Source organism: Belonocnema kinseyi, chromosome 7 (genome assembly GCF_010883055.1).
Source record: "Belonocnema kinseyi isolate 2016_QV_RU_SX_M_011 chromosome 7, B_treatae_v1, whole genome shotgun sequence".
In the NCBI taxonomy this organism is placed as follows: domain Eukaryota; kingdom Metazoa; phylum Arthropoda; class Insecta; order Hymenoptera; family Cynipidae; genus Belonocnema; species Belonocnema kinseyi.
The window spans coordinates 130,784,096-130,798,982 of record NC_046663.1 but is presented as its reverse complement, the minus strand read 5'-3'; the positions used below and the strand labels follow the sequence as shown (position 1 = coordinate 130,798,982).

The 14,887-nt window shown below is 36.6% G+C and overlaps 1 protein-coding gene across 1 annotated transcript in view; it reads right to left on the bottom strand.

The window, feature by feature from the left end:
* LOC117177564 (germinal-center associated nuclear protein) overlaps window positions 1-14,887 on the bottom strand; it is a 166,496-nt gene that overhangs the window by 100,421 nt on the left and 51,188 nt on the right. The window contains exon 2 of the mRNA XM_033368381.1: window positions 1,912-5,473. Within this exon, the coding sequence (XP_033224272.1) occupies window positions 1,912-5,473 (3,562 nt within the window). The remainder of the gene's footprint in view (window positions 1-1,911; window positions 5,474-14,887) is intronic.

The following is a 14,887-nucleotide window of genomic DNA, read 5'->3' as shown; positions in this document are numbered from 1 at the left end:
TTTATATTTTATACTTGAAGTAACGTAACCTCAAAATACACGCATTAAAGAGGCGCGCGAACTATTCAAATCATGAGAAACGCCAGCCCAGCATCGAAATCTGGAAATATTTAAATCCCAATCTCTTCATTTTATTTCGAAGCTAATAGAGATATAAATAGAACCGCCGAAGTGTTCCGACAGGGAATCGTGCACCTTCGAGTTTTCAAATTCAGAAGAGGAGAAATGGGTTGCGCGCGCAACCCAGGCATTTATATCGTCTCCTACCATATTCACACGGACATAGATGTGTCATAGCATTGGACCACGTCTCGTTTCAAATCTGGGATCACTGGATAGTGCACGAAAAAGTCCTCTAGCAAAAAGTTGTGCGAAGCTTATTCTGAGCACAAAAAATCCGTTGAGATTTGAGAAGTCGGCGGATTTTCGTTTTAAAAACAGCCACAACGCGTTCTGGCATTTTAGAAGCTGCCAGAACGCGCTGTGGCTGCTTTTTGGATCTTTGGCCATTTTCGGTTTTCGAGCCTAAGATTTACACTATTTTCAAAAACCAAAAATGCGCAATTTTCTTCAAAAATCATCTCCGAACTCACCAGTATATAATGGCTAATTGAATTAAATATTCAAAACTCTGTACAAATATAGGCAAAACCTTCATCTATAATATTTACATTGTCCCATTTCTTTTCTGATGATATTTTCTCTATAATTTGTACCAAAGTCGAGATATTTACATTAATTCGGCAAATAGTACACATTATTCCATAAATAAATCCGATATTAAAAGTGCTCTTTTACTTTTTTTATGCAGATTTTAAAAATAACCTTTGAATGCATAATTGCATCTATAATATATCTAAGATTGAAATCCAATTATTGGCTTCAGATATTATGAATACACTGGAACCTGGAAAGATGAACGGCTACGGACATGGCCTTCATTGGCCTTGATCTTAAGTCTGGGGAATCCAAACGTACACAGACAGGGCCGCGTGAATCCTTTCTGTTGCATTTGGCATGAACTTACACGCCTAACGTGCTGAGAGTGCAGCACTCAGGCTGTTTGTCACGGTTGACTAAACACATACTCTCTTTCAACCCAATGGGCTCCTCTCATCGCGAAACTGCGAGGGCCATTATTTCAAAGGTATATCATAAATACGAGGCTTATAATTCCAGGTTCCAGTGTAATTAAAAAAATCTGAAATCAAAAGACTAGCAAAATGTTAATATTTATGACCTATATTGGTTCACATTTAAGATCCTCGCAATAAGTTATATGCACATCGCAGCGAAAGAGAATCTTTTTCATATAAATTTGTTTGGAATCTTTTACAAAAATATTTCACCTTGAACGAACGAGTGTTAAGAAAATCTGTATGTGATGGGACAACGGCTCGAAGTGCAAGGTTCACCCTTGAATTTGAGGTTTTCCAACAAATTTCTAGAATGTCAGGTTCGCATCCTATGTTTGGTTTTTCAAAAATTACCAAAATGAATCATTTTCTCAAAAACCTGATATGATGGAGCAAATCTAACACCAGATTCGGATTCAATGACCCCAAAAATATATAGATATGATGGTCTGATTCAGTTGAAATGCAATTTTTTTTTTCGCGTCCCTGTATAATTGGCCATCTAACGACTTGATGCTAATACAAATAACTTAAAATTACAAGATTGCGTTTCACTGTTTGAACTGAAAAGTGTGCCATTTTGCAAGAAAAAAATTGTTCTCCATCTTTTTAACAGCTTAGAGTTAGAGCAACCGACTGACAATTGGGAGACTTGAGTTCGATTATAAGCGAAGTGAAAAAGGATTCTTTTTCACCTAATATTTTCGAAACATAGCCTTGTTTTGTTATTTTTGAATGGTACTGTATATTTTAAAGTAAATATTTAAGAATTTACCTCAGCCACAATTCATCCATCAAGCAGTCTCGTAGAATTCTTTTCAAGTAGTCCATCTCAAGAGGGACAGGTGGTGACTTGTTTATTGCAAGCCATAGTACAGAGCTTTGTATGAGTTTTAAAATGACGCTTTCGTCAATTGTGTTTTCTAAGAGAATTGTATACTCTGATATAAAGCCCGAATCCATCAAATTCTCCAAATCTGATGTAATATCTATAGTCTCCGGTTTAGTGTTTCCTTCATGAAAAATCATAACGACTAATGGTATAGGCATGAGTTTGTTCTTTGATAAAACTGTCTTTGTTAATCTTCGTACAATCGTCCTTGGATCTTCAGAAGTCGACGCGACAAAGAGAAGTGCGTCCATGCCAGTTAAATTTCGTTCGTTTGTCACGCCTTCGAAATTCCTTATACACATGTGCAAAGACTCATAATAATTTGGTAAAAAAGTTTTGAGAATTGGATCCATAGTATAATCATCAGAGTTCAAATACTTGGTCATAATTTGTTTACGTTGCCATAAAATAGCTCGGTTTTCTGAATTAGGCCATGATATCGCCATTTTCCAAAATATACTTGACCCAATTTTAGCATCAAACGATTTTGCATTTTCCTTGATACCTGCGTATACCACAACTTCTATAGGAACTTCACTGCTCTTTGGAACATCGACCGCAGATGATTTGAATCGTTTCCTGCACATATTTTCTATGACAGCATTTTGTTGCTTCCTGTATAGAGACTTTGCGCAATCTTCTACACTTTGTGTTTGCAACCAAATAGGTGTGTTGTCTAGAGCTTCACGTTTGTATCTTTTTTTACCTACATACCTCTTCCAAACTTTGCAATACTTTGCTGTGATCTTTTGTTTCTGCCTTTTCGTTACTTCACGCAAAGTTTCATGAAAAAAAATTTCTTCTTTTAACTCTTTTTCACAAATCTCTTGCACAGTATATTGCAGTAAATTTTCAAAAATGTCTTTACTCAAAGCTTCACTGTTCATTATCTGCTTTTCCTCTTTTACTATCAAAGAACACACACTATGTATGATTTCTGTCTCCAAGCAATCATATATGTACACAGATTCATTTTCGACTTCATTTAGTCTCTTCACACGCTCTATTTCTCGTTTCTTTTTTTGTTCAACCTGTGAAATCCTCTCGTTTATTTCAACTTGCTTAAGTTGCTCCTTTTCATTTTTTTCTTTTGATTTTACCAGTTCATCACTTACAAATTCAGTATTGATTTTGGGTATTACTCTAGGCCCGAAATTGAACGGAGTAGTAGTCGCAGGTTTAAGAAATATGTTTCCTGAAGGTGTTCCAAAAATTTTACTCTTGTTCACAGCGTTATTAAAAGGAGAGTTTGACGCAAGTTTTGCAGTACTAAACTCTGAGCTACTTTTTGAAAGTGGAAAAAGAGAATCGGATTTGGAAAATAAATTTGTAAGAACTAGCTGCTCAGTTGCCTTCGGAATAACAGGAACAGAATTTGTAATTCGAATTTCGGATTTAGCTTTCGTTGCATCATTTAGTACACTTTTTATGAAAGACTTAGATTTATTAGCCGTGAATTTAAAAAAGTCAATATTTGGCTTAATAGTACCAGCGTCTGATTTCATTGAAAAAGAAACCCCAGAAGAAGAAATACTCTTGATCTGACTTTTCACTGCCTTAAAAGGACCTACACTTTCCGATTTTTCTTCTTCTTCAGCGAACTCATAAGGATCTCTTATCTTCTCTGTCCAAATACTTTGATCTACGGCACTCATAGATTCAGGTAAAAGGTAGCCCTGAGAGTTGAAGCTGTCATGCGGTTGATGATTTTTATAAGTCTTCTCAGGTAATTTTCCTCCTGCAATGCACTGGCCTACAGACAAATTATCTCGAAGTCTCTTCTTTTCCACCACGTTCAGCGCTCTTATTTGCTCTATAGTACTTTCAGGCAAATTGAAGTGCTCTCTGCCTAGTAAAATATGCAATTCGTCTGGTGCTAAACACAGTCCAACTTGCTCGCAAAAATAAACAGCTTCTTTTTCTTCCTCAAATGCGAGAATGTCCATAAGTTCATATAAAGGATATTTGGAGGAGTTCATTCTGCAGTAAGCCTTCACCATTACACACAAAGCAGAAACGCGTACTTGATTGAAATACCTCAATAAGATGCAGGCGTTCAGGTAAGTAGTTTTCTTTACGAGCTTAAAGAACTTGACATAATTATTCGCCACTATAGCGGAATAAACTTCTATAGCGAATTTCACTTCCGATGCCTTCTGTATTGATGATGGCAACCTCTGAAGGTCCCACATAAAGCTGCCGTTATTTAAATTTAATAAAACAATGTACGCATGAAATTCAGGCTCGTTTGTACAGGTAATTCCTTTTACTCTGAGATCATGATACATATACTTCAAAGTTTGAAGACACTTCGTTAGATTTTCCGTATTTATCTTCTTGTCGAAGACAGAAGATTCTTCAGCGCAAAGTCGTTCAGAGCATAGAATGTGAAAGCGTGCACATTGCTCAACCAATTCGACACTGTCTAGGCAACAAAGCTCCTGCTGGGTAATGTCTTTTCGGATTCCTCTTGTTCTATCCCATAGGAAATGATACCATTCTGCGAGATTCGTGTCCTTAGTGTCACAAAGGTCAGCTATTTCGTGCAATAAGTAACTCATGGTCATCTTTAATGAACGAACAGGCCTTAGCTCGTGTGGCATAGGTTCCTCTTGATCAGCTGATGACCTGGAATACTGCTTCACTGCTGTCATGTGATTTATCTTCACGCCACCATTATCCAACTGCTCATAGAGAGACACTTGTCGTTGAGCTTCACGCATGAGCCTTTCCTTTTCTGGACACATATCTGGACAAGTGCCTCTCGTGGCTTTAGCTGTAGCTAAAGAAAGCGACTTTACATATTTCTGCCTCATTAACCTATCTCGAGCTTCCAAAATTTTGTATTTATCTTCAGTGGATGACGCAGATTGACGAACGATAGTCTGCAATTCTTCTATTGATGCTTTAGGTACCAATGCTGCGATCTGACTTTCGGGTTCGGTCCTTTCCACCTTAACAGCAGCTTTTGCTTTCTGTACTTTCGGTGTTTTAAGTTTTTTAATCAATGTTAGTGGTTCTACTACAGTGGGATCGTCGTGCAGGTTGTATTCCAAATTTTTCAAAGCATCCAATTCTTCTTGGATGTCATTATCGGATCCCTTGAGTATCCGAGATACAACGGAAGTGTTAGCTTCTTTTTTTCTTAATGGTGATTTAGGTACATCGTTAGACCATTGAACATCAAACTTTTCGTTTAGAAAGGATCCACATTTATAGTAAGCTATATTTGCTTCGCCCTTTGTAGCATAGATTACTGTGATAATGTGCTTCTTTGGACGAAGCACCATTTTCGAAATATCTCCAAACGTCGAAAAGTATTCCTTTGCCGCTGCTTTATTCAGTAAGGATTCTGGCACCGAGAAGCAGGTTATCGAAGTATCAGTACTATGCTTTGGAACTGAAATTTTTGAATTTGTCTTTAACTGTGCAAAAGCCGGTGTTCCTAAAACAAATAAATAAAACTGAATGATTACTTCAATATATAGGAAGCTTTGCAGTGGTAACAATATCCCAATTTAACCCATTCACGGCCTTTGGGAGACTATTTTCCCACCGGGCCTCTAAAACCACAATGAGATAATATCTTCCCACCCGTAGCAGAATTCGTATCGCGCACGTTCCCACCGATGCACTCGAGTTGCGGTCTAGGGTTAAAATCCACAGGGGGCATTTCTCGAGTAGCAGGCTCGGTTCAGCACAAGGGACCTTTCCCCTCCGACCCTTCTTTCCCTCTCCACTTGAGTTTTCCTTTATTCTGTTCGTCCCCCTATTTACCCGAAATTTTCCTTCAAACTTTTCCTGGCTTAGGACTAGCAGCATTTTCTACGTATCTAATTATACTTGATACTGGTGTGTTTAAAATGTTTGAGGAAATATGTATTGTCAATAACTCTTATTCTTATAACATTATTATATGAATATTAAGTCAACTCAACTGAAATAAATAATAGGATTAGCAACATATTTTCCTTACGCTTCCATAATATTTATTTCACTTTATTTTATACAGCTGCAATACTATTCAATATTACAAAAAGTCGCCAAATTACAACTAAATCTTTACGGGTAAAAACTTGCCCGAAACTTTACCAAAAAACTCGAAACTAGTTATGAAAACTACTTCTAGCATTAACTTTTAATCAATAAGAGATTGTCCTTTTTCTATATATTCTTTTTCCTTTTTTCCCTTGCTTTTCATTTTTATGTAGGCACTCGTTTCGACTTATAACAAAGCTGCGACCAAATAATAAATTTTTGGGTTAGCACTACTAAACATAGCATCTAATTTCGAATGGTAAGCCTTACAACCATTTTGTTGTTCGCGTTTTTGTTGAAGAAAATTGAGCCCAGATTTCAGACGGAAAAATTGAACAACTCTGAATATAAGTTCTTGAAATATAATTACAAAACTTTTTAATTCCGCTGTCTAAGGGTTGAATAGAATTAATACCATGTGACAGTGATTACATTTTTTGGCCAAACTGTGCAAAATACAGTAAAAGATAAATGCACAAAAATTGTGCATTATAAAAAGATCTACAAATTTGCCCTTAACTACTTTTCGATAGGATGCGTAGTTTTGGCATTAATCATCAAAAACGTCATTAACAGTAAAAAAATGTGCCCGCTGCGTGGGCACTTTCTTACCACAACTTTTGTCTTTTAATTTCTTTTTCGTCTCGTGTATGGGGTTTCAAAAAATTTAACTTTTCATGTTTTTGACGCTCATTTTTTATGATTTAAACTAAAAACAGAACTATCAAAAAATTATTTGTAACAAATAAATCATTTTTATATTCTCATCAGAGAAGGTATTAGATTTGTATACAATTTGACCCCCCTAGTTTTTGTCAAAAGGTTCACGAAAAACAGGTTTTTACGAATGTGTCTTTCTGTATGTCTGTCTGTCGTCATGTCTGTTTTTATGTCTTTCTGTCAGTGAGAACGATAACTTAAAAAAATTAGTCTATTAGATTGGCTTTTGGTACACTCTTTTAGTGTCCTAAGCTAAATGCTAAGTTCGTTAGTCAGAAATTTTGGATAAAAATAGTAAAAGTGAGTCCATTTTGAAAATTTTTGAGTACATATTTTTTCATGATTCCAAAATTCTGTGTACAGTTATTCATAGTACTTGAAATGAAAAATGTTACTTTTCGATAGCCCTACAACATTATCATATCAATTTTGTGAATTTTTTTGAAAAATTCATATTTTGACAGCACGAAAACTAATTAAAAATCAATAATTGCATTTTTCCGTCAAACTATGCAAGATAGGAAAAAAATGATAAGACAAACATTGTGCACCCAAAAAATATCTACAAATTTGTTATCAATCGCTTTTTTATAGGACACGTAGTTTTCGTTTTATTTATAAAAAAAACATTGAAAATACAAAAATTCAATTTTTAGACACACGATACAAGCTAAGCCAAAATAAATGGACGAGACTTTTTCACTGAAATTAGAGCAAAATAATGTGTATAAATGTTTTTTTTTACTTTCTCGTCAGAGAAGGTATTAGATATGTGGTATTAGTTATTGTCAAATTACCACATTTTTTGACCCTCTAAATCCGAAAAATAGGTTTTTACTAATGTGTCTGTCTGTCGGTCTGTATGTATTTATGCCTATCTGCCTGTCTGATAACCTGTATGGTTATTCATAGTATTTAAAAAGTCGAACAATTTATCTAATGACTTTTTTCCTAAAATTACAAATTATGAGAGTTATAGCATTTACAAAATTCCAAAAAACACACGAAAATGAACATTGACTTGACTGATGATGCTTCGCAAACTGAATTACTAATCTTAAACTGAATTTCCTACCTGTGAAGACCAATATTAGAAGATTATTCTTTAAAATGTTACATAGGCTAATCAGCCAAAAACAACAACAATAATAACGACAGCGGCCAATAACAGAACTCTGACTAACAGACTCTGTTAGTCTAGTCGCCGCTATAAAAGCCGAGAAAAATCGTCCCTTTTAACGGCCAACACATTTTTCTATGATAGAAATAATTCATTGTTCGAATATATCCTAAAATAATGTAAACTTTAAGCCTGACAATATTTCTATCGAAACTTGCTGTTCAGGCATGAAAATTCCCCCTTTTGTCCAATCCTGGCTACGCCACTGAATACTTGCAATGAAGTCTTAAAATAAATAAATAAATTAATTTTCAGCCATAATTAATTTAAGTATAATCAAGAAAAAGGGGGATTTTTAACAAACAAAAATAAATTTCAAATAAAAAATAGTTTTAGTTTTCACAAATGATGAATTTTCAACCAATTTGTCCAATGTTCAATCAAAAAATATGACGGCCCCAAAATTTGTACTCCTGCACTGTCTCTCTCTCCCTAATGTATCTCTTTCTCTTCCTGATATATCGCGATGGTGGGTACTCGTAGGGTTCGAAGTGCAAATCTTACGTCTTGTTGAAGAAGCCTGTAGCGCCAGCGCTCGACTCGCCCGAAACTATCGGCCCCTCGAAAGCAGGGTTAAGGGGCTGCATGCCAACCATGTGGTTTGGGATAATACATAAGAAACGCTAAGAAAGGTGGGTCTGGTACTAAATTTTTATAATGATAAAAAAAGTTTTTATCATAAAATAATATTTTTTGCTTTTTCATAATTATTAAAATTTAAGACCAGACCCACCTTTGTTAGTGCTTTTTATTTATTATCCGAAATTATCAACTTATTGTGGTGCTTTGTGTAAAAATAAGTTAGGAAACAAGAAGAGCGTCGGTAAGGCAGGAATCTGGTCACTTGAGCCACTCCTCACATGGCCTTAACAGTAATCATGGTTATAAGTAAATTTTGTAACAAAATATTCAAATATAAGTTTTTATCAACATTTTTATTTTCTTTAATCGCCACAATGGTTTTTTTACATTCTGAAGCTAAATGAGCAAATGTAGTAGCATAGGAATCCTTTTTTGTCGAGAAGTAAGAAGGTAGTGAAAAGCATATTATTGTGATTTTCTGTACGTACTCATTTCATACCTATTGAGACACCCCCCCCCCCTTCCCCCCGTCACTACTGCCCTAAGTTCGTCACAAGGGTGGGGGAAGAGAGCTCGGAACAAAACTTCTCCAACCTATAATGACTGTGGTTTGCAAATGAAGAATTTTCTGACCGTAGACGGCAACTCAAGAGCAGCCGTCCCCACTTTTTTCCACCAGCTGGCGCCCCTCCACTATTCCTACAAGGCGCTAGCCACAGAGAAGTGCGAAAGTGGGAATAGTTATTTTTGTAAAGTCTTGAAGTTTCTCAGGGTTTTGCGCGTTAAAGGGTTAAAAAGTACGTATGTTTGATTTTACTTCAGATCAAATATACAGGGTTCCCCTGAATCAAGTGTCTGGACTTACATAGCCGTATAAAAATGAGAAAAATTAATAGAAAATTCCTTTTCCAAAAATCAGTTGACGTTTTAGTTTTTGACGCGGAATAAACATACGTGCGTACGTGAGCTGGAGCCTACCTCAGTCTTATTGAAGCCAGCACTAAGTGGGGTTAGCGACGGGAGAATAGCGGCAAAGATATTATACACCTAGTACTATATAGGCGATTTTTATTCGGTTTCCAAATCTCCCGCACTCGAGATCTTGCGCTGATTGGTCAAAGGCTTCGAGACTCAGAAGACGTGCGCAAAATACACGTATAACCATATTCTAAAAAAAGTTTATGTTCCCAGGATTCACCGCGCATTTAAAATAAATAATTAGTTACGAATTAAAAACAATGTAACACAATATTAGAATGTGTTCACAAAAATTCTCGGGACGTGGTTTCTTTGGAAAATTTTTCTTAAGTCTTTGTTTGCGAAATCTTTTTTATTCGTTGAAATCATTGAATTATTTGAAATCTATAATTAGTAAAAAAATCTTCTAAAATGTTTTGAAACCTATTCGAATCTTCCAAATGTTTTAAAATCTTTGAAATCTGGTTAACTGTGGCCTTTTTAAAATCTTTGAAACCCTTTACATCTTTTAGAAGTTTAAAAATCATTGTGAAACTGTTATGAAATATTTAAAATTTGATAAACACGCTTTTATAAAATGTTCAAAATAATTTTAGATATTTTAAAATCTTTGAAACATTTTGAAATCTTTATTAATGTTTTGTAATATGGTGTATACTCAAAAACAGAGTGGTGAAACTTTTGAAAATTCCGTTATATGACCATGGCTCAATCTAATAGACCTTCTATTCTAGATGTCGGCAGTGCGCACGTGCCGAAATTTTACGTAATTTCCTTATTTTTCGAACAGTTTTGTGTCGAAAGGTACGAAAAATATTGTGAATAAAAACAACAACAAACAATTAATTTGTAAATAACAGATTTTTAAGGTAGCACATTTTCAAGTCTATTTAAAAAAAACGGTGAAAAAAGTGAAAAGAGTGCAGCGACTAAGGCCATTATTTGCATCTGTTGGCACCTGTCATCTTCTACAAAATGCCACCATTAAAAGGAAAAAACGCGATTTAGTGGAAAGGTTAGTTGAGGTTTTGTATGGCAGGTATAAATATTTTCTTTCTTACAAGATTTGCAGTTCAGAACTTTGTTTGAGTAAATATTTAATAACACAAATTTATATAGTGATTTCCTGGTCTAAGGAATGTACTAACAAATTTTCCTTCTTTCATATAAACTAATTATAAATACATAAATATAATATTTTTGCATTCTCAAGTGAAAGTATTAAATATATTTTATTTTTATAAAAAAATTTAGGAGGTTCGAAACCCCGATAACAATGCTTCATTTAATATGTAAGCAAATCTTAACAAAGAAAGAAAATATTACCTGCCAAACACAACCTCAACTGACCTTTCTACTGAATCACTTTTTTTCCTTTTAAAGATCGTTTCCTATATTTTATCTATCGTTCAAGCTGTTTAACACTGCGTACTTCCACCGATTTATGCACTAATTTTGCTCCTGGAACATCATCTTCCGTGATTTTTTCCGGATTTTTAAACATTTTTTTGAAGACGACAGATGTCAACAAATATAAATATGGGCTTGCTCGCCATACTTTTCGCACTTTTTTCGCAGTTTTTTTTCTGAATATACTTAAAAATATGTTGTCTTTAAACTCTGATTTATTTAGGCATTTATTTTTCTTTGTTATTTTTATTTACAATATTTTCCATACATTTCGACACAAAACTGTTCGAAAAAAAACGGAAATGACGTAAAATCCTGGCAAGTGCGCACTGTCGACATCTAGAATGAAAAGGTCTATTCTGAAGCTGAGTTAATATTGAAGATTTCAGCTAATAATTTTTATAATTTCTAAGTCAAATATCACAAAAAATGTATACTTCAACATTCTATAGTAGCGGAAACGAAAATTTTCAATTTTGCAGAATACCCAGCTTATAAGAATAATTCGCCGCTTCTTAGCTCTCATAATTTGAATCTCAGATTCATCGTTGCAATTTTTATAATAATACGGATTGCGATTTTCGTTGTAGTTAGTCAAAAGCGCTTGATTACCATATTTTATTCAATAAGTAAAACAACAGATTTTACCACCAATTAATTATGCACAACCTACAGATATTCACTTCATTTAATTCATTAAGATCGAAATAAAAAACGATTTTGACACTTGCCAAACGTCAAATATCACCAAATGTATTTATGAACAATTTTAATGTTGTGTTTTTTTTTGTTTTTTTTTGATTCGTAACTAATTATCTATTTGAAATGCGCGGTTAATCCTGGGGAACATAACCTTTTTTCAGAATTTGGTTATACCAATATTTTGCGCACGTCTTCTGACTCCCGAATATATATATTAAAAATTTGTCATAAGGACAACCTCAGGATTTCGCCGGGAGCGGGTGCTAATCTTGAAAATTGCACCCGCTCCCAGCGAAATTGCGGTAAAATTTCAGCGACGGAATAAATAAGACGAACCGGCAAAAGTTTCGTGCATCTAGAGAACACGGAGCGATCCAAGAACTACCACCTTCTGCAATTTTCCCGCAAATGTTTTAGCATATTGTTGACACGCAGGGATGCTTTTCAGGCTATTAGAGAGTGAAAGCTTGGCACCTCCACGAGCGCCGAGGATAAGAACGACTAGTTTGACAGAATATTCCGCATACAATCCTTACAACTCCCTTATATACTCTACACCTCTCTTTCTTTTCATTCTCCTTGGCTATGATGTTTTTGTCAGCTGGTGCCGAAAATTCGATAACGAACAGGGTTCGCTTCTCAAAGCCAAGAAGAACCATGTCTGGCCTCAAGTGTGCAACAGAAACTATTGCCGAGAATATAAAGTTCCAGTATATGTGGAACTTCCCATTCGCGACATATGACTCGCTTTCCCTAGGAGCATTTAGAGGAGCGACATTAAGGTTAATTCCGTAAGAGTGACAGAGATGGTAATAAAGCACTCTTAGTGCCGCATTGTGCCTTTGAATGTAGGTCGTTCCCGCGTGAGTTGGACAACTAGATAGTATGTGAGCTAAATGCTCGGGGTGTGCATGGCACGCCCTGCAGCTATCATCGGGAATGTCTTAGCTTAAAATGTGGCGACGGTATGTTAAGGTGGAAATGACACCGCCTTGGCATGCCAAAATGAAACACTCCGTATCACACTTCAATCCGGACGATTTAAGGAAAGCAAACTTTAGCTCACACGACATTGACTGATCCTCAACATTTCTGTAGAAGTTAGCGTGCATCCTCTTATCGGGGAGCTGTTCACGAAAGTTTTTCTCTTGTGCTTTCTTAATCTGGGCTTTCAGGAGTGAGTACTCGAGAAAGATAAGATTTGATGCATTTTGCTCACCCCTAATACTAAAGCTAAGTCCGAGTGTTTTAGCAGCCTCCTCCACTGCTTTGTACAGAAACGCTCCTTTGTCCACTTCTTCGTGATTCCTGATCATTCTAAGAAGAGGGTCTCTTCCATTTGCGACTCTATGTGCTGCACCCAGAATAATCATGTTGAGAAGACATTCAAAAATCAATATTCCACCACAAACTTGACGGCGTGAGACGTACAGTCGCGGAACAGAAGACTTAAGATGCATGCTTTTGTTCATGTGCATAACCTTTCTTGTCTCGATATCAAGGAATCTGAGCTCGTTCTTCGTCCATGAAACTACTCCAAATGAATAGAGTACTACCGGGACGGCAAGCATGTTCGTTGCAGATACTTTGTTCCTCGCCGAAAGTTCGGAAGATAAAATCTGCCAGATGAGACGTTTGTATCTGTTTCGGAGAATCTCCTTTATAGATGTGACATCCTGAATGCGGCTCCGTGGCACGCCCAGGTATGTATAAGTCTCTCCAGCGCAAAGGTGTCCTATTGCGCTTCTATCGACGAGTTCAGGTTCTTCGGGGATGCCATTAGGTTTTCCTTGCTTCAAATAAAGCTTGGCGCATTTGTCCAATCCAAATTCCATTCATATTGCCTTAGTATATCGTTCGACAATCCCTAGAGCTACATGTAGTTGCTCTTTGTTTTTAGCACAGATCTTAAGATCGTCCATGTAAAATACATGAGTGACCTTGTACTTTCGATCTGCAGGTTTGCTGCACCAGTACCCGTCGGAATAACGAAGTGCTAGAGATAGTGGCAATAATGTAAGGCAAAAGAGGAGTGGCCTCATGGTATGTCTCTGAAAGACCCCTCACTGACAGGTGACCTTGTAAGTTGTCACGCGATTTTTTCCACATAAGATAGTAGATCTGGTTTTCGAAAGCGGCATCAATCTCTCTATGCACCTAACGATTTTCGGATGAACCTTTAATTGGCCTGTAATCCTTCGGCTTAGATAAGTTGCCTATTTTCGGCAGGAGTATTGTGCGCCCTTCCACCAACCACTCCGGAATCGGCTCTTCTGACTTTAAATATGAGATGAAAATACGGGCCAACTGCTGATGGGTTGAAGGAAACTTCTTCCACCAGAAGGTTTTGATACAATCTGGTCCCGGTGCGGAGTAGTTCCTCATCCATCTTAATACTTTTTTTCACTTCCTCGGTAGTGACGGGTGGGCATTCTTTATCAGGTGTTATGAGGGCATCACACAGCTCCTTGAAGCTATTTATATTTTCTGAGTCTTCGTCCAGTCGATGCAAACCTTCTGGTGGAAGAAGTTTTCTTCAACCCATCAGCATTTTGTTCGTAGTTTCACCTCATATTTAAAGTCGGAAGAACCGATTCTGGAGTGGTTGATGGAAGGGCGCACAATAATTCTGCCGAAAATAGGCAACTTAACCGACCCGAAGAATTACAGGCCAATAACTTGTCTGAACACGCTTTATAAGATATTAACAGCTATCTTAAATGATAGGATTGTTCGGGAAATTGAACCTGTGTGGCAAGAAATGTATGAACAACGAGGCTCAAAGATAGGCGTAGCGGGGTGACGGGAGAACCTGCTCATCGATAGATGTATCTGCAAAGATGCAGCATTCTACCAGCGTGACCAATCGATGGCCTGGATTGTCACCTTTCAGAGAGTTGTCTTATCGAACGATATATTAAGGAAATAGGACTGGAATTTGGGTTAGACAAATGCGACAAGGTTTATTTAAAGCAAGGAAAACTGAATGGCAGCCCTGAAGATCCTGAGTTCGTTGATAGAGGCGCTATACGACACCTTTGTGCTGGAGAGTCTTATACATACCTGGGCCTGCCAAGGAGCCGCATTCAGGATATGACATCTATAAAGGATACTCTCCGAAGCAGATACAAACGTCTCATCCGACAAATTTGGTCTCCCGAACTGTCGGCGAGGAACAAAGTATCTGCAACGAACATGCTTGCCGTCCCGGTACTACTCTATTCATTTGGAGTAGTTCCATGGACGAAG